This window comes from Apodemus sylvaticus, chromosome 4, assembly GCF_947179515.1.
Source record: "Apodemus sylvaticus chromosome 4, mApoSyl1.1, whole genome shotgun sequence".
NCBI classification, from domain to species: Eukaryota; Metazoa; Chordata; class Mammalia; order Rodentia; family Muridae; genus Apodemus; species Apodemus sylvaticus.
In genome coordinates, this window is record NC_067475.1 from 88,200,358 (window position 1) to 88,226,193 (window position 25,836).

The 25,836-nt window shown below is 39.7% G+C and overlaps 1 protein-coding gene across 1 annotated transcript; it reads left to right on the forward strand.

Moving 5' to 3' along the window:
• Window positions 1-25,783, forward strand: Etfdh (electron transfer flavoprotein dehydrogenase). Its single transcript, XM_052180322.1, has 13 exons — window positions 1-331; window positions 4,784-4,921; window positions 5,494-5,723; window positions 9,258-9,339; window positions 9,745-9,863; window positions 13,219-13,296; window positions 15,778-15,924; window positions 16,996-17,136; window positions 18,652-18,795; window positions 20,865-21,033; window positions 23,939-24,121; window positions 24,578-24,799; window positions 25,428-25,783. Exons 1-13 carry the CDS (start codon window positions 298-300, stop codon window positions 25,589-25,591), a joined length of 1,851 nt encoding a protein of 616 aa, XP_052036282.1. The 5' UTR covers window positions 1-297; the 3' UTR covers window positions 25,592-25,783.
• Window positions 25,784-25,836: the final 53 nt, after the last annotated feature.

A 25,836-nucleotide genomic window follows, 5' to 3' on the forward strand; every position in this document is an offset into this window, starting at 1 on the left:
GGTTCCTGGACGAGGATGACTGGGAGATGGAGTCTTCTGCCTTTTCCTTGCTTATACGTGACCCGGAAACCTTACTGGCTTTTGTGTCCTCTGTGGCGCCGGCGCAAAGCAGAAGAGGGGCGGGTACGCCGCGAAGCAAGGGCGGTCGGCAGAGCCCAGAGGTTGACAGAAGCTGAGCTGTAGGGGCTTCTTGGCAGGTGATGGCGCCCCTCGTGGCCTAGAAGTCCAGCGCCCTCGGCAAGCCACAGACCCACCTCTCTCCGTTGTACCAGATCAAGTCTCCGGGTCACTTTGAACATGTTGGTGCGACTAACCAAGCTGTCCTGCCCTGGTGAGATGAAACTCCTGGTGGGGACAGATGGAGCAAAGTGTTTAAATTGGGACAAAACAGACTGGGGCCACACCTGGGGTACTGCAAGCACCTCTCTCCTTGTCTGTTCTCCTGGGCTAAACTAGGGCAAAGGTCACTGGTGTCAGCGCCTGTTGGCGATCCTGGCTTACCGACCTTGGAGTTGCCCCAGTTGGCAGAATTAACATCTAGGTTAAAGGTCATGAGAAAAGCAAAATTGTCAACACTGTCCCCTCGGTGGAGTTCCCCCAAATGCTGGTCCTAAGCTTTACTCCAAGGCTCAGGTATTAACATCAGCCTTATTAGGAATGGGAAAGAAAGAAAAGCTTGTGTGGATTCTGTCCTTGGCTCCGACCTGACTTTCATCTTTGCAGCCAAAATAGTCTAATTGTCTGAACTCTCATACCAATGAGAGGTGTTAACTCATATATCAGCAATTATTTCCGGAGTCGGACATTTTTCTGCATTATCCTGAGTTAACTTCAGGCATTTCTGTTATGGGTGCTTCTTCTTTTTTTTTTTTTTTTTTTTTTTTTTTTTGGAGGGGGTAGCGGGGGGGTGGGGGGGGTGTTGTTGTTGTTTTGAGACAGGGTTTCTCTGTGTAGCCCCAGCTGTCCTGGAACTCACTTTGTAGACCAGGCTGGCCTCGAACTCAGAAATCCACCTGCCTCTGCCTCCCAAGTGCTGGGATTAAAGGCATGCGCCACCACCGCCCGACTATGGGTGCTTCTTAAAGCAGTTGCATAATAGTTTTAAGTTTTTACTTAAAAACAACCCCCTAATTCAAACAGAAGTTTAGAGGATCTTGAATTCTGTTGTAACTGGTTTAATATAAATCTTTACTGAAGGTCTGGAGAGATGGCTCAGTAGTTGAGAGCACTGACTGCACTTCCAGAGGTCATGAGTTCGATTCCCAGCAACCACATGGTGGCTCACAACCATTTGTAATGGGATCCAACGCCCTTCTTGTTTAAATAATATGTTGTATATTCAAACCAAGCATCTATTACGCACAGAATATGTTATGCTTTGAGATCCATCAGTTTGCAGCCTAATTTAGATGCAGTCTTGGATCCAGTCAGTGACTTTTCTTTGAATGCTATTTTGTTTCATTTTCATTACTCAGTGTTGCCTCTAGTGGTTACAACTAAGTGTGCTTAAGTATGTAATGTGTATGGCTGCACCGTGTTCAGTGGAAGATGACTTTGCTTTCTATGTAACTCTGTCTCTACGACTAAATATTCAGATGGCTCATGTGAGATCTCAGGCTCCTTTAAGCAAAGGAATAAACGTTATGCCTTTTTAAAATTCTCTGGCAGAAATCAGAGGCCACGGTTCCAACTATTCTTGAGCAAATTAGTAGCTGTATAAATAATAGAATTAATTTTCAGAAGGCATTGATAACTTGTATATGGTAAACTACAGTGTATAATAAATATTCTTTTTAAATGATAGTATATTTGAATTTGCCTATAAGTATTTATAGATAACTTTTCCCCCATAATTTAGGGTAAATAAAGATTTAATCTTGGTCTTAATAATGTATTCCAATATCATTGATTGAATTTTCTAGGCAGGGTTTCTCTGTGTGGTCCTGGCTGCCTTGGAATTGGCCCTTTAGACCAGGCTGGCCTCAATCTCACAGAGATCCATCCTCTTGCCTCTGCCTGTGCTGGGATTAAAGGCATGTACCACCACTGGCCAGCAATATTATAATTTTTAGTGTGCAAAGCAAGCTAGAGAAAATTTGTTTCCCTACCACTTTAAAATTATCAAAAGAAATGTATAGAACTTACAAGACATTAGACCTCTATTCCAAAATTTTTTTCCCACTTCATCCAAACTAATATTTATTGTTTTGATGCCAGGTATCACTTGAGAAACTATTTTGTTGCAATATATAAAAATATTAACCTTGTAATTGGTGCTAAAAATAAAATTAGTTTATATAAGGTTAATTTTGTTAAAAAAGATTTCTTCTCTCTACTTAAGTAAAAGAAAAAATTTACCATGGCCCCAGGTTCCATAACTTCAAAGATAATTTCAGATCAATAACTATTCTCAGAATTTGACAGGTATTAGAAGAAACTATCTGAATTCCTATTTATCTGCTGTTAAATAGGGATTGTAGCTACTCCACATGTCTCAGAAAGCTATGAGGGATATTTTGTTTGGAACAGGTATATAGCACAGCTTAGTTATGATCTATTATGTAGCTGAAGATAACCTTGAATTTCTGATCTTCCCACTGTGCATTACCACATGGTTTATGAGGTACTGGGATCTAACTAGCCAAGCACTCTACCAAGATGTAGTATTAAAATGGAAAAATCTTAACCAACCATCCTATCCAGGAAAGTATAAATTATATAGTCAAAATGAAATTCTTTGTCTTTACTATTTATTTTTTACAGTCCATTTATAAAAGTTTCTTCACTTGTAGATGCTTCATAAGACACAGTCCGAGTTAGAAAAGACCTTGCTATTGTCACAGAAATTAAACAATTTCACAGGCTTCTATGTATATAACTATTGAAGTTGTTACCAGTAAGGTCCCGATCCTGTTAAGAAGCACTTAATTGTTTTTGTTTTTTGAACCAGAGTCTCCGTGTAGCCCTGGCTAGGCTGGAACTCCCAGTGTCTCAGCTGGCCTCTCTGTCTCTGACTCTAAAGACATCACCACCCCCATCTGAATAGCTGTAGCTCTTGTATTTCAGTCCTTGATCTACCTATCACTGAATTCTTTATTTAACTTTTTATTTTGTACTTGCTTTAGGCTTTCAGATGAGTTGCAGAACAAATAGAATTCCCATGTGTCTTTCTCCAGCCTAATGTCATAATATAATCATGGTGAATATCAAGACTAAGAAACTAACATTGATGAGATGTTATTATACTACAAAATTATTCAGGTTCCCATTTTCTGGTCCAGGATATAAGCATTTTATTGAATGCCTCTCAATCTAAATTTACTTGGTTTCTCATGATTACCTAATTAGACTGAGGTGTAAGGATTTTGAGGGTATGTACCACACAGGTAACAAATCTTTCTCATTACATCATATCAATGGTATGTAGTATCAGTGTATTGCTGGTCATATTTAAATGATATTTGATTCATATACCATTTGATTCACTTAATTCAAATTATAACTACTATAATTTTATGATAAAATTAGGGTTTTTCTCTTTTAATATTTCACTTATTAGAAACTAGTAAGGTCCAGTACACACTCAATAGGGGAAGAATAAAAAAAATGTGAATATATAATCACAGCCTTTAGCATTATGAATTTTTCTATAAAAATCTGTGATTAAGCTTGGTATAGTGGTGAACACCTTTAATCTTAGCCTCTGGGAGACAGAGGCAGGTGGATTTCTATAGTTCAAACCCAGCATCATCTATTTAACAAGTTCCAAGCCAGCCGGGGCTATAGGAGACTATGTCTCAAATAAGCAATGAAAAAAAAAATAGATGGGATGGAATTCATTTGACATAAAGAACAGTGTATACTTTCTTTCCAAATGTTTTTGGAAAAACAAAACAAAAATAACAAAACAAAAATAGAAAAAAGTATGCTTTTATATTTTTTTGCCATTTAATGAGTAAATATTCCCCTGCATGTATTCAACTTCTAAACCCTTCATTTTATTATTCTATCAGCTATTCATTTTATTACACTATCTCTTACTTGTTTTAAGATTTGAAATTTTAGCCGGGCTGTGGCACTTGGGAGGCAGAGAGAGGTGGATTTCTGAGTTCGAGGCCAGCCTGGTCTACAGAGTGAGTCCAGGACAGCCAGGTCTACACAGAGAAACCCTGTCTCGAGAAAAACAAACAAACAAACAAACAAACAAAAAAGATTTGAGATTTTCGAGATGGATTAGTGGTTAAGAGCACTGACTGCTCCTCAAGAGACTCTCAGTTCAATTCCCAGCAACCACATGGTGGCTCACAACCATCCATAATGGGATCCTATGTCCTCGCCTGGTCTGAAGGCAGCAACAGTGTACTCACATATATAAAATAAATAAAGCTTAAATAAAACAACAACAAAAAGCACATTATGGGGCTGGAGAATTAGCTCAAGTGGACAAGAGCACCTGATGCTCTTCCAGAGGATCCAGGTTCAATTCCCAGCACACATATGGCAGCTCACAATTGTCTGTAACTCCAATTCTAGGGATCCAACACCCTCACACAGACATGTGTGCAGGCAAGACACGAATGCACATAAAATAAAAATAAAATACATTATTTAAAAGATTTGAAATTTTGCTTCATGAGCAAAAGTTAGCTGTGTCACTCATAAGAAAAAGCATGTTCCATTTTGATTTGTGTCAATTACTAAGAATATTCGTTCAGCTTAGAGAGTTTTCAGTACAAAACAGATGGAAACTAATTTTTAAAAAATGCTGTTCATTTTTATGCAGCATATCAGTGCTTTCATGCCTTAAAAATTAAGAAGTGCCTACCTCTGTGTGCTCCAAGATGCTCTTCAACTTCCGCTGTACCTCAGATTACCACTCACTACACTGTTTATCCCCGGGAGAAAGACAAAAGATGGGAAGGTAGGTGACAATGTTCATAAAATTCTTGAGACTTTCCTAGATACTTTATATTATTTTGTTGGTATTAGTATTTTGTTTTTCAATGACAATTTAAAAGCATCCAGTATATATCAGAGCTTTATCAAATGTGTTACCTATTACTGCTTAGATAAGTAAAACCTTTTTGTTGTTGTTCATTTGTTGCTTTAGAACAGGCCTTCCTGTGGTGGCCTGACCTTGAACTCCTGATTCTCCTGCTCTCACCACCAAGTTACTGTGCTTATAAGTGTGTACCACCATGTGCCACCGTGCCTTCTAAATTTATAATAATGGATCTCAAAGCCAAAAGTTTGTTCATGGGAACCAAAATAAGATACATACTGAAATAGAACATCAGAGAACCTGAAACTCATCAAATGATATACTTACTATAATTATTATCCATAGCCCAGAGAGAATATCTATACATGATACTCTAAAGCACAGTGAACACTCTGAAATGCATCTTCAAGTGTCCTAAACCAGCATATGACTTATATGCTTACCAGGTCAAAATAATCCCAGAGTTGATCTTTAACATGTTTTCCTCCCAGGAGTGAATATGGAGAGATTCGCAGAAGAAGCCGATGTGGTAATAGTTGGTGCCGGCCCCGCAGGGCTCTCTGCGGCTATTCGGCTAAAGCAGCTGGCTACTGAACAGGACAAGGACATCCGTGTGTGTCTGGTGGAGAAAGCTGCTCAGATAGGAGCTCACACACTCTCAGGGGCTTGCCTGGACCCAGCTGCCTTTAAAGAGCTCTTCCCAGACTGGAAGGAGAAAGGGGTAGGGCAAATTGATTCTTACACAAGGGCTACTCTATGCTGTCTCTACTTTCAAATTAGTAAAATCAAGAAAACCCTTTTCATGTAAATCTCAATTGTTAAGTATTAAATACATATACTTAAGGGTTTTTTTTTTTATTTAAAAAGAGCCAAAGAAAAGGAGCCTGAGGCTTACGTGGTATAACTCGTACAGCAAGACCTGGGTTCAGTTTCTAGCACCACACGTAAGTGAACGATAGCCAGAAAGCTAAATATCGTTGAATGCTCTTGTACTCCTATAGTGGAGGAAGCAGAGGCAGGAGCTTGATAAACTCAAGGCCGGCCTGGCTACATAGCAAGACCCAGTCGAAAACAAGAAAGAAGTAACAGAATTATAACTTGACCACCTTGTCAACTTGACACACAAACACATCACTATTAAGCTTCAACCCTTACTTTCTTATTCATCCCCAAGATCTAAATAACTTTAAAAGTCCCACAGTCTTTACAAATTCTTACATATTAAAATTTCAATCCCTTTAAAATATCCAATCTCTTTCAAAACTCTGTCTTTTTACAATTCAAAGTCTCTTAGCTGTGGGCTCCACTAAAATACTTCCTTCAAGAGAGAAAAATATCAGGGCACAGTCACAGTCAAAGCAAAATCAAACTCCAACTGTCCAATGTCTGGGATCCACTCATCATCTCCCAGGCTCCTCTAAGGGCTTGGGTCACTTCTCCAGCCCTGCCCTTTGTAGCACACACCTTGTCTCCTAGGCTCCAGATGCCTCTACTCCACTGCTGCTGCTGTTCTTGGTGGTCATCTCATGGCACTGGCATCTCCAAAATAATGCTGTTGTCAGCTGTAACTAGGCTTCACCAATATCCTCTCATAGGGTCTCTTCATGGTGCCAGGCCTCAACTCCTGTGCATGACCCCTTAAGTCCTGGGCCATCAATTGCAACTGAGGCTGCACCTTCACCAATGGTCTTCTATGGCCTCTCACAGTGCCAAGCTTCAGCCGCTCTTCATGACCCCTTCATGCCTTCAAAACCAGAACCACCTCGGTGACTCTTACACATTATCAAGTCCAGCCACAGCATGAAGTACAACCTTGGTTATCTCTGGAATACAGCTTCTTTGTGCTCTCAGAAAACACTTTCAGAAGATTTTACCTCAGTGATGCTGGTTCTTCTTAATCACCACTAAGTTCTTAGCTCCAGCTAAGCAGAACCAATAGTCCCAGTAATGCAGAGGTTTCACTTTAGTAGCTCTGGTATCTTGTTAATCATAGCTGATTCTTCAGCCCCAGCTGACCAAAACCACAGAATGTTCACAACCAAAACAGCAACAGCCCTGATAAGAGTCTTTAATCTTCCTTCTGAACTTTCACAAGCCAGGCCTCCATCGGTTGCACTGTTCTCAACATTCTCTTCCAAGCTCCTACACAACATCCCACAGAGCTGTTACCACCCAATGGCTCTTCTAGCCCAAAGTTCCAAGGTCCTTCCACAGTCCTCTCCCCAAAGCATGGTCAGGTTGTCACAGGAGTACCCCACTATGCTGGTACCAATTTCTGTCTTAATCAGACTTTTACTGCTATGAACAGACACTATAACCAAGGCAAGTCTTATAAGGGGCAACATATTTGGGGCTGGCTTACAGATTCAGAGGTTCAGTCCATTATCATCAAGGTGGAAACATAGCAGCATGTAAGCATGCATGGTGCAGGCAGAGCTGAGAGTTCTACATCTTCATCTGAAGGATGCTAGTGGAAAACTGACTTCTAGGCAACTAGGGTGAAGGTCTTAAGCCCACACCCACAGTGACACTGCAACAAGGCCACACCTCCTAATAGTGCCATTCCTGGTGCCAAACATATATCAACCATCACAGGTAGTAACTCATATTTTTTTTAAAAATTTGTTTATTTATTTTTCTTTATATGAGTACACTGTAGCTATCTTCAGACACACACTAGAAGAGTGCATCAGATCCCATTATAGATGGTTGTGAGCCACCATGTGGTTGCTGGGAATTGAATTCAGGTCCTCTGGAAGAGCAACCAGTGCTTTTAACCTCTGAGCCATCTCTCCAGCCCCTATCTCCTATTTTTGTATAACACTACCTATAAGTCACATTTATGTACTGAAAGTAATAAGAAGCCATGATCTTAAGAATTTCTTTGAACAATTTACCTAATAAAATATAACACTTTGTTGTTTTAAATTTGTGCCTAGTAAAGTATTATATAGATTTTTCTGGGATAATGCAACATCTAAAGCCAAAAAGGAAGGTCGAATTTTTTTCTTTTTAAGATTTATTTTAGATTTTTATTTTGCATGTATGAGTATTTGCCTGCATCCTGAATATGCCTGCTGCCCACAGAGGTTAGGAGAGGGCAGTGCATCGCCTTGGAACTTGAATTACAGAGAGTTGTGGGTGCTGGGAATTGAAACCTGGTTTTCTGTGAAAGCTAGTGCTCTTAACCACTGAGCTCACTCTCTGGCACCTGAAACCAATTTTCTAAAGAAATGATTGATGTGGTTTCTTCTACTCTCAGCAGAAAAGGCTACAAGTATGACATACAGAAGACTCTGTTAGGTTTCATTGCTTTCAAAATTAATATGAAATTGGTTAAAATCTTACTTTCAACTTTTTCTTTTGTAGGATGAGTAATATTTGTCCTACATACAAAATTAGAATATTTGTGAATACCCCTATTAAAGGTATAAATAAATATGAATATATATATGAATATATATATATATATATATATATATATATATATATATATATGTTATTTGCACTCATTTTTTATGGAACAAACTATAATCTGAAAGTTTCCTTAGTGTACTCCTTCCCAAAATAGCATGCTTTTTTTTAAGAAAACAAGAACACTAAAAAATGGAATTAACTCTGTCTTCAGTATATCAGAAGCCAGTATCGTTAGATTAGCACGTCAGCTCTAATGTCAAAGCTCATTATTACCTTGAGACCCTTACAACACAGCTGTCAGCTCTACATTCATGTTGATTGTCCTTAGCCCTTTTCTAAGGTTTTTCTTCCAACAAGGCAAGGAATTTTAACTTGGAGCAGTCACCTAGGCCCACAGAGGCAGGGGAACATGATGTGCAGTTGGAACAGGTGGCTAGGCCAAAACAACCAAGAGCTATGGGGTAGCTTTTAGGATGTCCATCTTAGGACTGCTTAAGAACACTAGTTACTTTTTCAGAGGACCAAAGTTCAATTCCCAGCACCCATTTGGTGGCTCAAAACTGTCTGTAACTCCAAAGTCACCTTCTGGCCTCTGTGGGCACCAGGCACAGAACCGGTACACAGGTGTACATGCAGGCAAAACACTCTTACACGTTTTTAAGAGAAAAAGATTTCTGTTTCCAACAGACACAAAAACAATTTTAGTTACAAGGTTTTCAAAGGAAAGGCTGAAAGAAAAGTGGAGTTCCTTTTCTCTTTTCTCTTTAAGTTTAAGAGGGTTTCATCTTCACCCTACAAACACAACTGAAAACATCTTCCTGTTCTCGTTTGTTCCTAGGCTCCACTTAATACACCTGTAACAGAAGACAGGTTTGCGATTTTAACAGAGAAACACAGAATCCCTGTGCCAATTCTTCCAGGTAGAGTATGGCAGACTCATAAAACCATGGGCTTGCACAGCTGGAAGGAGCTGCGTTTCAGTGAAGAAAAACTTTCCTCTGCAGATGAGAAGACAGAATCCCGGGAATGTGAGGGAGACAGCTCACTAATGAGAACCCCAGACCAGGGAGCAGTTTCTTAGTCATCTAGTCTACCTTGAAAGCCAGCCAGGAATTTTTAATTTCAGGCTTTAATATTGATTTTATTTTAATAAATATAACTTTCATCAAACTTTTAAAAACAATAATGTCATTATAGCCAAAAAGAAAACGTGTATATTTATGCAGCAGTACACACTAGTTAGATTTCTTTTAATTAAATATATTAGATTATCAAAGTGCTTTAGCAATATAATGTCAGATATTAAATTATGTAAACAATTGCAGGTCTTCCGATGAACAATCATGGCAATTACATTGTACGCCTAGGACATCTGGTGAGCTGGATGGGAGAGCAGGCAGAGGCTCTTGGAGTTGAAGTGTACCCTGGGTATGCTGCTGCTGAGGTCTGTATAGTTGTCTTTTGTTTTTTAACATCTTTAGGAAACAATCTTTTTCTTACAAAAGTAAACCAATAAGTTTACAGAGGTAAATTATTTAGAAAAATCTTAGGAATTTACAATCATAGGATTGGGAAAAGACCTGAAATGCTAATCCAAAGAGGAACTGAATTTCTTCTCTTGCCCCTGTCATGTGATCTCTTGCCCCTGTCATGTGATTGAAGGCCATGGAGCTATGACCCTGTGTGGACTCCTGGTCATCTTTCCGTGTATTCAGTGGACTTCATCTGCTGGGTGTGCTTTGCAGCACACGGCCATGCGCTTTTCCACGGCACTCCTCTCCTCTCCTCCTCTCCTCCTCTCCTCCTCTCCTCTCCTCCTCTCCTCTCCTCCTCTCCTCCTCTCCTCCTCTCCTCCTCTCCTCCTCTCCTCCTCTCCTCCTCTCCTCCTCTCCTCCTCTCCTCCTCTCCTCCTCTCCTCCTCTCCTCTCCTCCTCTCCTCTTCTCCTCCTCTCCTCCTCTCCTCCTCTCCTCCTCTCCTTCTCTCCTCCTCTCCTCTTCTCCTCCTCTCTTCCTCTCCTCTCCTCCTCTCCTCCTCTCCTCTCCTCCTCTCCTCCTCTCCTCTCCTCCTCTCCTCTTCTCCTCTTCTCCTCCTCTCCTCCTCTCCTCCTCTCATCTCCTCCTCTCCTCCTCTCCTCCTCTCCTCCTCTCCTCCTCTCCTCCTCTCCTCTTCTCCTCTTCTCCTCTTCTCCTCCTCTCCTCCTCTCCTCCTCTCATCTCCTCCTCTCCTCCTCCTCTCCTCTCATCTCCTCCTCTCCTCCTCTTCTCCTCTCCTCCTCTCCTCTCCTCCTCTCCTCCTCTCCTCCTCTCCTCTCCTCCTCTCCTCCTCTCCTCCTCTCCTCCTCTCCTCTCCTCCTCTCCTCTCTTCCTCTCCTCCTCTCCTCCTCTCCTCCTCTCTTCTTCTCCTCCTCTCCTCCTCTCCTCCTCTCCTCCTCTCCTCCTCTCCTCCTCTCCTCCCCTCCTCTCCTCCTCTCCTCCTCTCCTCCTCTCCTCCTCTCCTCCTCTCCTCCTCTCCTCTCCTCTTCTCCTCCTCTCCTCCTCTCCTCCTCTCCTCCTCTCCTCTCCTCTTCTCCTCTTTTCCTCCTCTCCTCCTCTCCTCCTCTCATCTCCTCCTCTCCTCCTCTCCTCCTCTCCTCCTCCTCTCCTCCTCTCCTCTTCTCCTCTTCTCCTCCTCTCCTCCTCTCCTCCTCTCATCTCCTCCTCTCCTCCTCCTCTCTTCCTCTCCTCCTCTCCTCCTCTCATCTCCTCCTCTCCTCCTCTCCTCCTCTCCTCCTTTCCTCCTCTCCTCCTCCTCTCCTCCTCTCCTCCTTTCCTCCTCTCCTCCTCTCCTCCTCTCCTCCTCTTCTCCTCTCCTCCTCTCCTCACAGGGCTTTGATTCCCAGGCTGACATTCCCGTTCCTTTCTACCATCATGCTGTGTGACTTGATTGCCCTCACTATTGCTGCCCTCCACTGAGCACATTCCTTTCCCATTTTAAAAGTAGTACCATGAAGAATAAGCTAGTTCAGCCGTTGTGTAGATTATTCTTCATTCTAAAAACTTCTTGTGTTAGTTCCCATAAAACAAAAGTTTTTGGCAACCATTTCAAACTGTTAACCCTGAGAAATTAAGTTTGAAAATCCAAAATAATCTTCATAACTTCTAAAAAATTTGTTTAAATCAATTTAATATTCAATGAGCAATAAACCAAAAATATCACTATTTTCACAGGCTAAGAAAGAAATATCCTTTTAAATAGCCAGGCACCTGGGCATGATGGTATGCCTTTAATTCCAGCACTCATGAGGCAGAGACATGCAGATCGATATGAATTTGAGGCCAGCCTGGTCGACATTAGGCTAGCCAGGCCTACATAATGAGACCCTGTCTCTGTAAGAGAAAGGAGAGGACTGGAAGGATGAAGCAGTTAAAAGCACTGGCTGCTTCTCCAGCGGATCCAGGTAAATCCCAGCTCCTACACGCCAGCACACACAACTGTCTTCAGTCCAGGAGATCTGCCACCCTCTTCTGGCCTCTGAAGGCACAGCATGGACATTCAGGCAAAACATAAAATACAGGCATAAAATAAAACATACACATTAAAAATTTTTGAAGACATTTGACTGGAAGAAATAATGAAAGAAAAGTGAGGGGTAAAAAGAAATTCTATTATCTTTGTGTCAGAGAAAATTCAATTTTTTTTATAAATCAAAGCCAAGTAAAAGACATAGGTTCTTGTTGCTAAAAATTTCTGTTTTCCCAGCCCATACATATGTATTTGGGTTTTTAGACCTCAGTGTGGAATTTTGCATTGCTTCTTTGTTAAAGGTTCTTGATGGGGCCATGTCAGAGTCACAGGTGGGCAATTTATAAAGTACCTGGTATCTCCTTTTGTGTGTACATACTAATTGACTCTAACATAGTTTCTCTTTTATTCCCTTCTTTCCTGATTGTTGTGAACTGTAGCGATAGTTACACCACTTTGCCTTCCAGAGGGTCACACTCTAGCCACCCACCCAGGAACTCTTTGGGTTTGCAAATGAAAGGCACACGCACACACACAGATGTGTGTGCACATGCGCCAGTTAATTTTTTACATGCTCAAAGGCTGGGTACTTCTAAACCTTCTGCTGGCAAGCACTCCCCTCCTGATTCTCCTAAACCTTCCCCTGTGACCCCAGGCTCTGTCGGGGAAGGCACCTACCCAAATCTTACATGACTGGTTGACCTTGTCTCTTGCAACTCTCATGTCCCCTCCCTCTCCCTCCACCCCGACCACCCCAATCCTGGTGAGTCTCTCCTTCCTTTCTTCCCGGTCCTAGCCCATGAAAATCCAAAGGTCCCACCTCAGTCCACCTGCCCAGCCATTGGCCATTGGCTCTTTATTGATTGATCAAAAACCAGTTGGGGAAAGAACCTACAGCGTTTGGACAGCAGATCCCCAATTTTGGGGGCCAGATTAATTCAAAGCATTAGAACCAATCAATCCCTAACAGTTATCAGGCTTTATCGTTTGGTTTAGTGCTCCAAGCCAGACCTCAGTTCCTTTCTACCCGCTTCGCCATTGCTACTATCCTTGGTCGGTATCCACCCTCTAGCCTTCTTACAGTCTCGTGTGATTCCAGGATGCATTTTGTGCTTGGCTATCCAGAGAGCATTTTCCTCTAGAGGAAACAAATGAGGATATCAGAATAGTAGTTTCTCAATTTTATGATTATGCTTTTTACTTCCCCACTCCCTCAAAGTGTAACCATCATCCTTTCAAATATGTCAAAGTTAATATGAATCTGAGGTAATAGTAAATTTGCTTTTATCATTTTTAGGTCCTTTATCATGAAGATGGTAGTGTAAAAGGAATCGCCACTAATGACGTAGGCATACAGAAGGATGGGGCGCCAAAGGTATGCCTTGTCACAGTTATGTGCTGAGCAAGAGCTTGCAGGGCATGCGCACTTGACAGGCTGAGGCTGAGGTTCAAGGCCAGCCTAAGCAGCCTGCATACAAGATCCTTTCTCAACAAAAAGAACCAACTCAAGATCAGTATTTAGGGCTTCCTATAAACTGCACAATATGTGGGTTTTAGAATATAATTAAGAACAGTAGTGTTTCTTATAGTTGTTTAAAAACAGGCAAAAAAACAAAACAAAAAAAACCATGCAAGTTTGAGTTCAACACAAGTATAACATGTTTAAGAATAATTTGTAAAAGAATGTGAGGGGCTGGAGAGATGGCTCAGTGGTTAAGAGCACTGACTGCTCTTCCAAAGGTCCTGAGTTCAATTCCTAGCAACCACATGGTGGCTCACAACCATCCGTAAAGAGATCTGATGCCCTCTTCTGGTGTGTCTGAAGACAGCTACAGTGTACTCACATCAACAAAATAAATAAATAAATCTCTAAAAAAAAAAAAAAGATAGAATGTGAGTCAAATACATATGAGACAAGCACAAGAAACCTAGTACATTTTTGCACCTGCATCAGTGTGCCTACACTCCCTCTATAACAGCAGCAGTCTTTTGGGAAATTTAAAACTGTTCTCTTTCTCTCATTCACAACATCAGCCTGGCAATGTGAACACAGATGCATGTTAGCTGCAGCTGCTACTATGCAGAGTACATACAACAAACCCTGAAAAGTTGCCCAGATTCGTAGGAGTCACAACTTAGATCAGAAATTAGACTACAGATTTAACAGGCATAGCTAAAATCAGGCATGAGAGCATATACTATAGTCAGGAGGATAAGCTGATGCCCAGTGCTCCAAACTAGCCTGATCAACATACTGGAAAATCATGTGAGAGAAAAACCCTAAAATACCGTAGAAGAATGTGATGGGATCTACTGCCCCAGTTTGCCATGGGGAAAGCAGAGGCATTCTGTGGCTGCTCCACTCACTTCTTATCCTACTGTAGCTTGGGTTTTGCCTGTGACATTTTGAAACAGCTCCAGTTTTTCAGTCTGGTGGTCAATTCTGTCTTCTCTACTTGACCTCTTGGAATATGCTTCTCTGTGATATGATATATATGACACAAATAAACAGCCCTCAAGAAAAAAGCAAGTTGCCAATCAAAGTGAATGGTGGGCCAGTTCCCTGAGTGTGCCTAGTACACTCACAGTTCTAACTATTGAGACTGAAGAATTCACTCACTGGTTCTGGTTCATTGCCAGCTTGGCCTTCATGGCAAGACAGACACAAAAACTTAAGGTAATCTATTTGACCATTAAAAATGAATGCTTTGTTTCTGGTACAGTGCATATAATATACATATACTTGCGATGTGTAAACAACTATGAAGCATTACTTTGATATAAACCTAGTAATTATATAAATATATCTGTCTATACATAAGTTGAAAAACATCAAGAAAATACATTTTATAATGATTTCCTTAATTATTGTTCTTAAGTTAACAGATATGTGACAGATGTAAATGCAGCTAGAAAAAAGTATCTAATTGTAACCCATTTCTGTTTTATTTTGAGAGTAGTCCTTCAGTGTGGCCCAAGCTGATCCCAAATTTACAATCCTTCTTCCTTGGGCGCTCTCTCTCTCTCTCTCTCTCTCTCTCTCTCTCTCTTTTTAATTGTTTTTCAAGACAGGGTTTCTCTGTGTAGCCCTGGCTGTCCTGGAACTCTCTCTGTAGAACAGGCTGGCCTCGAACTCAGAAATCCGCCTGCCTCTGCCTCTGCCTCCCAAGTGCTGGGATTAAAGGCATGTACCACCACTGCCCGGCTTCTTCCTTGGTCTTTTAAGGTCTAGGATTACAGAAGTATGCACCATGCATTTATATACATACGTACATACAGACATACATCATACATACATACATACATACATACATACATACATACATATGATTATGTTTTTAGTGAGAGGACAAATTTGATTTACAGCACTCTATGTTGAACATCAGGGAAAAGTAGACAAAGCAAGTAGATGCAGAGTGTGTTGAGTGCAGTCTACTTATGCTTAAAGAATATAAGTAAGCTGGTGAGATGGCTGAGCAGTTACGAACAATGGCTGTTTGCTCTTCCAGAGGTCCTGAGTTCAATTCCCAGCACTGGTGACCTGAAAGCCCTCTTCTGGCATGCAAGTGTACATGCAGACAGCACTCCCATTTTTTTTTTTTAAAAAAGGATGTAACTAGATTCTGTATGGTGTTTAATTCATATTTTCTTTTCATGACTCATAAGAAACCTACTGCCTTTGCTTCTGATGGAAAAAGCAACTAAGGAATATATGGAGATGGGAAATTTAGATTCTACTTATAATAGATAGTCCTAATAGTTTCCTTACAATACATAGGTTTACCATGTCTTATGTACCTAAGTCATTGTTTAGTTTAGTTTATCAAATATTTTTTAACATGTTTTTGCTTTTCAGACAACATTTGAGAGAGGCCTGGAACTGCATGCCAAAGTCACAGTCTTTGCAGAAGGATGCCATGGACACCTAGCCAAGCAGCTTTATAAGAAGTTTGATTTGAGGGCCAGCTGTGATGCCCAGACTTACGGAATTGGTTTGAAGGAGGTATCCTGGTTTTCTTGTACAATTTTAATCTTAAATGATGGGATTTAATTTGTACTATCATGTAATTTATAATGCTGATTTAATTTTACATTTCAATTTTTTCATTAATTTAAATTGTTCCTTATAACAGATCTAAACAGGTCAAATGATTGCCTAAATTAGATGTTCATTGCAAGCTTTTATTCACAAAATATTGAAGTTGTTTATTTACTTATTTTTGCAGTGCTGGAGATTGAAATTAGGCCCTCATACATTTTAGGCAAACACTTTATGTGATCCCAAGCCCTTTAAAATATATATACATATGCTGATTATGGTGGTGTGAGCCTTTGGGAAGCAGGTAGGAAGATTTCTTAAAATGCTTAAACTAGCTTGGGATGTAGCTCAATGGTAGAATGTTTGCCTAACATATTCAAGGTCCTGAGTTTAATCCCTACCACTGCAAAACAGAAAAAAACAAGTTTAAAGGATTAGTAGAGTAGAGAATTAAGAAAATATACATTTAACTGTTACTAAATTATAGATCAATATACAATGTCTGAATATTTCCTGAAATATATTCACATAATTTTGAATAAATCTTTGTAGGATGTAGCCATTCTAAAAGCACACATGAGACAGCCATAGAAGAACAGGTTATGAAAAATACTAAGGTTCAAATATTTTCAAGTTTATATTTTGTGAATAAAGCTTGCAATGAACAATGATCTTACTGTAAGATGGCTGAAGTGAGAAAAAGTGACAGATGTGATTTCTGCTTCTCCACTGATTTCCCCACTCCCGCAGCAGTGAGCATGCTTAAGCAGCCAGCACTCCACAACATTTTCAATAATCTTTTCTATACTCTCACAAAAGAAATTCTTACGTTGAAATGCTAATGGGTTCATAACTTTTATGACCCATTTCTTTATGTTGGCTTAACATGCAATCATTTGATTATAATACTTTTTGATATACAAAATAATTTTTTGTGCTGCTTTCATGTAATTAATATTACATAGTAGTGCATGTTACATAATATTAATGTAATTAATACTGTAAGATTTCATGGACTTTGTTTTTTGTTTTTAGTTATGGATTATTGATGAAAAGAAGTGGAAGCCTGGGAGAGTAGATCACACTGTTGGTTGGCCCTTGGACAGACACACTTATGGAGGCTCTTTTCTTTATCATTTAAATGAAGGTGAACCTCTAGTAGCTGTTGGTTTTGTGGTAAGTTATCTCCCATTTCAGAAGATTTTACTAGAGGTAGAGAGTGATCAGTGTGAAAAAAGAGGGTTTTTTTTTTTACCCAGAGAATACTTTCCCATTAGAAAGCTGACATTTGCACTTATCGGCATGTAAAAATCTCTGTGGTTACTATAGATATTCATCAACTTACTTAGCTGTAGTACTAGTAGCTACTATACTCTAGGCACTATTCTAGAAGATTTGCCAAGATTGGTCAATTAATTTTGTAGCCATCCTGTGTTTATGAAGCATGTCCTTAATCTGAGCAAATTAAAATAAGTCTATTCAAATACCACAGTAACTCCTTGTCCTATTGTTCTGTTGCTGTGAAAAGTCACTGTGACCAAAGCAACTCTTATAAAAGCACTTAAATGGGGGGCTTCCTTGCAGTCCATGATCATCAGTGGTGCTAGACTAGTAGCTGAGAGCTTTGCACTCTAATCTGAAGCCAGAGAGACTGGGCCTGGTCTAGTCTCCAGTTGCAACCCTCCCCCAAGGCCATACCTCCTAATCCTTCCCAAACAGTTCAACTGAGAATAAAGCATTCAAATATATGAACCATATGAATATATGGGCCATTCTCATTCAAACTACCACAATGATGGAGGGGAGATTCATGCCTGATGCTGACTTTAGAGCCCACTTCCACTATGGCATGCTGCTACTAAAAATAAAATTGGCCCACAGTCTAAACCTACTATTTCAGAAAAAAAAGAAGAAAACCCCAATTTCCTCTTCCATTGCTATAGCAATAAGTTAATATCTTAAACATTTTTGAACAGTAAAAACTGTTCAAAGTTTCTACATGTTATAGCTGACAGCAACACAATGTTTAGTGTCATGATCCTTTTACACGATACATCATTATATTTATGCACTCATTACCTAATTTAACACCATTAGTCAGGTTTTCCTATGTTACCCTGTGATAGTTACCCTAGTGATTCAGTCTTATGAAAAGAAAAAAGGTGTAACTATTAATTTCAGTACTGATACTGCTATAAAAGCTTTACCTCCTCCCTCTGTTTTTCTGAATACAATTTACATCACTTAAATTCTGCCCTAGTAGTACTATAACTTAGATTACTCGTTTTGTTGTTTTTGTTTTTTATTATTAAGACAGGGGTTCTGTGTGTAGCTTTGGCTATCCTGAAACTCTGTAGACCAGGCTGACTTCCAACTGAGATCAACCTGCCTCTGCCTCCCAAGTCCTAGTATTACAGATGTGCACCACTGCCTGGCCTGGATTACTATATTACTAGTAGAGTTGGTATTGATAAATAAGTAATGTAATCACAACTCCATTTGTGGATACTTATTTACAAATGGGTTTGAGAGTCATTTTTCTTAATTTGGACTTTGATTTCCAGAGCACAATGATTTCTTGATATCTAATTTTTAAAGTTTTCGTAGCTGTAAATGCATATTATCCTTTTGCTTACTTTCTTACCCTCAGCGTAGAGTTTATCTCTGCTTTAATTTTGGTTTTGGTTTAAGGTTGGCCTAGACTATCAGAATCCATACCTGAGTCCATTCCGAGAGTTCCAGAGGTGGAAGCACCACCCCAGCGTCCGCACGACCCTGGAAGGTGGGAAAAGGATCGCCTATGGAGCCCGAGCACTCAACGAAGGTGGCTTGCAGGTGGCTTCCAGCACACGCTCTCAACTCAGATAACCAACTAAGAACATAAGTCTTACTTCTGTTTGTTTTGTTTTGTTGTTTTTTGTTTTTTGAGGCAGGGTTTCTCTGTGTAGCCCTGGCTGTCCTGGAACTCACTCTGTAGACCAGGCTGGCCTCGAACACAGAAATCCGCCTGCCTCTGCCTCCCAGAGTGCTGGGATTACAAGTGTGCACCACCACATCCGGCAATTCTTACTTCATAGGGCAAAATTTTAAGGACTTTAACAAAATACTTATAGAATTACGCCTAACACAGTAATTACAGTATACCATGAATTTAGTGTCAAGATTATATTGAAAGCTGGAAAGATGGCCCAGTGGCTAAGAACACTTGTTCTTGCGGAGGACTCAGGTTCAATTCTCAGCATCCACAAGACAGCTCACAATGTCGACAACTCCAGTTCCAGGGCATCTGATACTTGCTTCTGACCTCCTCAGACAGCAGGCCCACTCATGGTAGACAGCCATACAGCAAAGCACTCATACACATAAAGGGGGAACAAAAAAGAATATATTGATTTGATTAGGTGTGTGGTGCATGCTTTCAGCACTTGGTTGGCTGAGGCAGGTGGATTTTTAGAGTTTGAAGCCGACAAGAATATATATGTATATTTCTAGAGATATATTCATGGGCCTTTTTTTTACTAGAAAACAAAAGATGTGATTCACGCTATTTTATTCCTTTACTTACACAAGGAACTGAAAAGGAAATTTATCTTTAAAAATGACTTATCTCAACTAAGTCAGGTAGCCTGGTAGGATTCTACCACTAGTTATTCTGTGTTAGTATACACTCAAAATATTTTAAAATGATTACTTTGTTGAGAATATGTTAAATGATGAAATAAGAACTAAATGGCCAGATTAAAGCTGTTAGCACTGTTAGGAAAACTATCAGTCAGACAGGTAAGGTAATCTGAAAAGTAGCTCTGACCATCAGATCACATGGCCTGGAAGAAGGCAGCCTCTCTGCTTTCGGGATCATACTTAAAACATGATCAAGTCTGCCTCTAATAGTCTATTTTAGAAATTGGTGTTTGGTTTTCTTCAATCTGTTAGAAAAGTAACATGGAGGGCACTTTAAAATAAAGCTTTGAAGATACTGTTACTAGCAGTAATTGACAAAACAGTAATTAACAATAATTGATACAGTTAAGGGAAGTCAATGTGGTATTATTATAAACAAGGTCATTCAGATATGTGTGCAAGTACACGTGTACATGCATGAATCAGAGGACAACTCAGGGGAGTCAGTTTTCTCCTTCCACCACGTGGCTTCTTAAGATTGAACTCGTCATCGAGCCCAACAGCAAGCCTTACCCACTGAACTACTCAGCACCCCAGGCATGATCTTTTTCTGGCTCCTTCTGCACTCAGGTCTTGCTTCTTGCTCTAGAGTTTTACCATTGGTGGGAACTATGGCCACTCCCCACCCTCTCAATAAAGGCCTGTCTATGGCTGAATTTAGAAAGCCCCTAGAGAAGAAAAACTGAAATGATCTAAGACCAGCCCTGGAGTATGTGTTCCCATGCAGCCCTTAGACTGGAGTGTGTGTTCCTGCTCCTTTGACAATATAGTTTTTGTTGGCTAACTGAAGATACCGATACTTTTATTACATTGGTTGTTTTATCAGGAATTCTAAGTTCAGTTTGCTTAGAGTTGCGCCTAGACATTGTAATGCCATTAGAGTATATTCTTCAAGATAAGGAATCATTTCCCAAAATACATGTAAAGGAAGTTACAATTTTCACCCAAACTTAGGAAATGTTTGAACTGTGACAGATACACATAAATACAAGCATGTTATTTTAAATAGATTGCTTTGATAATTCTGTCCCATAGAGGTCAGGCATGGGATAGGAAGACAATAAAAACAGAAAACTGGCCACGGCCCTAAGCCCCCATGGCTGGCAGCTCCCTTCCCTGTATCACTCCTTCCTTTATTGTCTGCCCTACAGCTTTAGGTTTGGAGTATTCCTGTTTTGCCTCATCTGTGCTGACAAATATATTATTCTGAATCTTTTTTTCAGTCCATACCAAAACTCACCTTTCCTGGTGGCTTATTGATTGGTTGTAGTCCTGGGTTCATGAATGTTCCCAAGATCAAAGGCACCCACACGGCAATGAAAAGTGGAAGCTTAGCAGCAGAATCAATTTTTAAGCAACTGACTACTGAAAATCTCCAGTCAAAGACGACAGGTAAGCCCGGCCGTGGTGGCACACTCCTTTAATCCCAGCACTTGGGAGGCAGAGACAGGCGGATTTCTGAGTTCGAGGCCAGCCTGGTTTACAGAGTGAGTTCCAGGACAGCCAGGGCTACACAGAGAAACCCTGTCTCGAAGAAAAAAAAAAAAAAAAGGCAACACATGAGAAACACCATTATGAAAGAAATACAAAGACAGTCAGAAATTTTTTCTAAAGATTTATTTATTTATTTCATGTATATGAGTACACTATAGCTGTCTTCAGACACACCAGAAGAGGGCATTGGGTCCCATTATAGATGGTTGTAAGCCACCATGTGGTTACTGGGAATTGAACTCAGAACCTCTGGAAGAGCAGCCCGTACTCTTAATTGCTGAGTCATCTCTCCAGCCCCAGCCATCTACTCTTACTAAATAATGTAAGCATAATCACATGACTCTGCTGTGGCACAAAACTACAATCACCACAATAACGTAAGAGGCCATCTAACTGAGCCTACTGGCACACACTAATAATCAAAGGAGAGATGGGCAGATTTCTTTGAGTTCCATGCCAGTCCAGACTATGCAATGAGATCCTGTCTCTAAATCAATTAATTATAAAATGACCCTTAGCAAATTTCTTATTCTGAAACCCAGTTTTCTCTGATTTCATTTTTAATTATTTAAAGTATGTTACATAACTTATTATATATAGTATTATATAAAAGGACTTATGCACTTTTGAATTGTTTGCCTATGTATTATATATAAAATAGTATATACCATATAATTTATATATTATATACTATATATATATCATATACTATATATTACTATGTATAAATATTAACTATATTTTTACTATTATTACTGTTTACTATTGTTTTAACTATTAATATTTGCTATTTGTTTTTACTATCTTTTTTTACTATTATTATAGTACATTTAATGTGTAGGAGCTAGGCATGCATAAGCCATAATGCACATTTAAAGATCATAAAACATTCAAAAAGTGTAACTATCATTGTTTAGCTGTGTATGTAGGTCTATGCACATGAGTACAAGTTCCTGCAGAGACCCCGGAACCCCCTAACATGGCTGAGAGTCATGCTCAGGTCTTCTGGACGAGTATTAAATGTTCCTAACTACACACATCCTCTCTCTAGTTCAGTATCAGACTTAGAAATCAGTTCTCTCATACATTTATACATTTATTCGGGTTCCAGGAATTGCACCCAGGGCATTCTGCTTACTTGGCAAGTGCTTTTACTGTTCTCAAAAGCTTGCAAGAAACACTGTAATCATAAAGTATTGCCAATGAATCCTCAGCTTGGGGTTTGGCTGGTTGCTTTTTGGGGGGTTGTTTTGTTTCTTTTGTTGTTTTTTGTTTTTCCTTGCCAGTGCTGGGGATTGAACCTAGGATTGTACCATTAAGCTGTATCCCCAGCTGTTGACTTCATTTCCAGTCCTGCATTGCAGCCACTGGTCTCCAGTTCCTGAACATGTCCTGCATGCTTTCCTCATGGTCTTTTCCTCTGTTCAGACAGCACTCTCGGGGAGCCTCTCTAAATCACACCAACTGGGATGCACATGCCTATTTTGAACTGTTTATTATCACGTGCCATCATGTGACACACTATATATTTGGCTTAATTTGTCTGTCTCTTGGCACCTAGACAAAAACTCCAGCAAAGACTTGGTTCATTTTCATTCTAAACACTTCGAATACAAACCTTGTCCTTAGAATTACAGATAACCATGCTCTTCTATTACAAATTAGCATCTCAGGGACTTGGGTTATGGCTCAATGGTTGAAAGATTGCCTAGCACAAACAAGACTGGGTTTGATTGGTCCCAAGCACTGAAAAAACCAGTAAGGGCAGTTTGGTTATGCCTTCAAGTATCTTAAGAATGAGTTAAGAAAACCAATAAAGACACGACAGGATAGACAAGATGAAATGCAAAAGGCAGATAGAATGCTCTCTTAATTTTTCATCAAGTACTGTTCCTTATGGAACCATAAGCCATATTGTAGCTGTAACATGTATACATAGTACCAGATAACCCTGGAATTTAGTAGTATAAAAAGGAATAAAACCCCTTGAAATTTTTAACAGAAAGCCATTAACTAAAGAATATAATCATTTTGCACTTTGAGCAAGTCAGTTAAGAACCAATTGCTTCCATTAAAGATTAAATGCACCATACTAAACATAGCATTTGCCCAGTGTTCATGAAGCACTAGATTTAATCCCTAGAATCTGCACCCAATCCCCCAAAAGATGGATTTCTTAGTTGTACTCTTAACAAATTAGATAACTTTAAACAAGTTTTTCTTTACAAGTTCTGCAGCAGGGGGTTCAAAATCAAGGACCATGCTCTCTGAAGTTCCTTTTCCCCATAACCACTCAGCTTGATTTATACATTCTTTCCTCCATTCTCTGTATCTTGTGAAGTGGACATGTCTAATAGATTAGGGACCCACTCCATTCCACAAGACCCCAATTACGTCTGCAAGCATCCCATCATGGTCAGTCAGGTACAAGAGGTGATTCTATTGGGACCTTGAAAGATAATTCTTGCAGAGAAACAATTCCACTCACAATAAGTTTAGTGATAGCATTGTTTATTTTTAAAGCATGTTTATAAATAAGCCTGAACACGTATTAAGTTTCCCTTTTCAAACCAATTTTTTATGCTTCCAGTATAAAACTTAAAGCATACTTGCCTACTACTATGCACAAAGTCCCAGTACCAGCCAAAGAAAGGCAGATCAAGACACACACACACACACACACACACACACTTCTTTCTTGTTGAAAGATGACATATAATTCTGCATGGGTCCACATGACCATGTTTTTAAAACTAAGCCTCAACCTCTATGTTTCACTTAATATTTCTTATTTTCATAAAAGGACTCCATGTAACTGAGTATGAGGATAATCTGAAGCAATCCTGGGTATGGAAAGAGCTACATGCTGTTCGAAATATAAGGCCATCCTGCCATGGAATACTGGGAGTATATGGAGGGATGATTTACACTGGGATATTTTACTGGATATTGAGAGGAATGGAGCCATGGACTTTAAAACATAAAGGTAATTCAAATATACTCAATGCTAGTATTGATCATAAGTGCCCGCATATGGAAAAATGTATGTGGGATACACACATTAATATAACCTTGTTATAGGGTCTCTTTTTTCTTTTTGGTAGTGTTAGGGAACCTCTGGCTACATGGTTGCTCAATAGCAAACACTTTGATTAAGCTCATCTCCACCCTCTTAACATTTTAACACCTTCAACATTGTCTGCTTGTCAGACATGGTAAATATGGTTGTTTGGGTATTGGGGGTGGGGAGGAGGTAAAGGCTAGAAAGTTAAGTTCAAGGTCAATCTGGACTACATAACAAGACTGACTGAGGGACTGAGAAGTTCAAAAGTAAAAAACTATTAGCATGAGCTACCTGACTCACCAAAAAAAGAAAAAAAAAGAAAAAGGTGAGTCCTGGAAAACGTTCCTTTATTAAACATCTTCCTCACAATTGCTTAAGGCTCAGACTCTGACCAGCTCAGACCAGCCAAGGATTGTACACCCATTGAGTATCCAAAACCTGATGGGCAGATCAGTTTTGACCTCTTATCCTCTGTGGCTTTGAGTGGCACTAATCATGAACATGACCAGCCAGCACATTTAACCTTAAAGGATGACAGCATACCTGTTAATAGAAATCTGTCAATATATGATGGGCCTGAGCAGCGATTCTGCCCTGCAGGTGAGTAACAATTTCTTTCTATTCCTAAACATTTAACAATTTCCCACTTCAAGATGCTCCCTTTCCATTGCAAAAAGACCTCTAAACACACACACACACACACAAACTTCCATGTTCAGCACCCTTAACAACTCTTTTCTTGAACATCCTTGAGTAACAATAACATAATAGGGATTTTGCTTATGTCTATGACCTATATCTCCAAACTGCTTTCATGTCTACCGTCAGACAAATGGCCTATAGAAAACAAATACCTGTTATTGGGTCTTTTTAAAAGCTGTTCTGAAATAATGGCTTATGTGTACATGTATAGACATTACGACTACTATGCTCAAGATAGGTTAGAAAGTAAACTATTCAAGAGTAAGACCATATTCTTGACTTTTAAAAGTTATTGTGCACTGTCAGAAGGACTGAAGCCAATCTGTTTAGCTTAACCAACCCAGAGAATATTGCTGTACTTCTTTTATGTGATTAGTTTATACTAATAGCGCAACATACACCAAGATCAGATACTCTAGGAGTAAATATGAAAGCCACAAAGTTCTAAGATTTTTATTTCCACTCACTTTTCCATTATATATCTTTTGTTGCATACCTAAATATATATATATTATCTTTTTTACAGGAGTTTATGAATTTGTTCCTTTGGAACAGGGTGATGGATTTCGATTACAGATAAATGCTCAGAACTGTGTGCATTGTAAAACATGTGATATCAAAGACCCAAGTCAAAATATTAACTGGGTGGTCCCAGAAGGTGGAGGAGGACCTGCTTACAATGGCATGTAAAACATGAGTGCCTTCATTGACTGGCACATTTGATAGCCAGATTCTAGAAAACTCTAAATGTATGCCAAACTAACTTCCTGTATGTTTTCTGAACAAGTGCCCTTCAAACATTACTGAAGTAAAAAACTTTGTATCTAAAGTTGTCCCATAAGATCATGAAATATTTGTCATAAATAAAACTTTATAAATAAATGGAGCATCTACTTACCTTTCAACACCAACAGAAACGTGTACTACTAGGCTTC

Bases quoted from the DNA above. Each gene is read 5' to 3' on its own strand.
- Etfdh (XM_052180322.1), top strand. From the start codon at position 298: ATGTTGGTGCGACTAACCAAGCTGTCCTGCCCTG. The intron at 4,922-5,493 runs GTAGGTGACAAT...TTTTCCTCCCAG, and splicing joins GAAAGACAAAAGATGGGAAG to GAGTGAATATGGAGAGATTC. The intron at 5,724-9,257 runs GTAGGGCAAATT...GTTTGTTCCTAG, and splicing joins CAGACTGGAAGGAGAAAGGG to GCTCCACTTAATACACCTGT.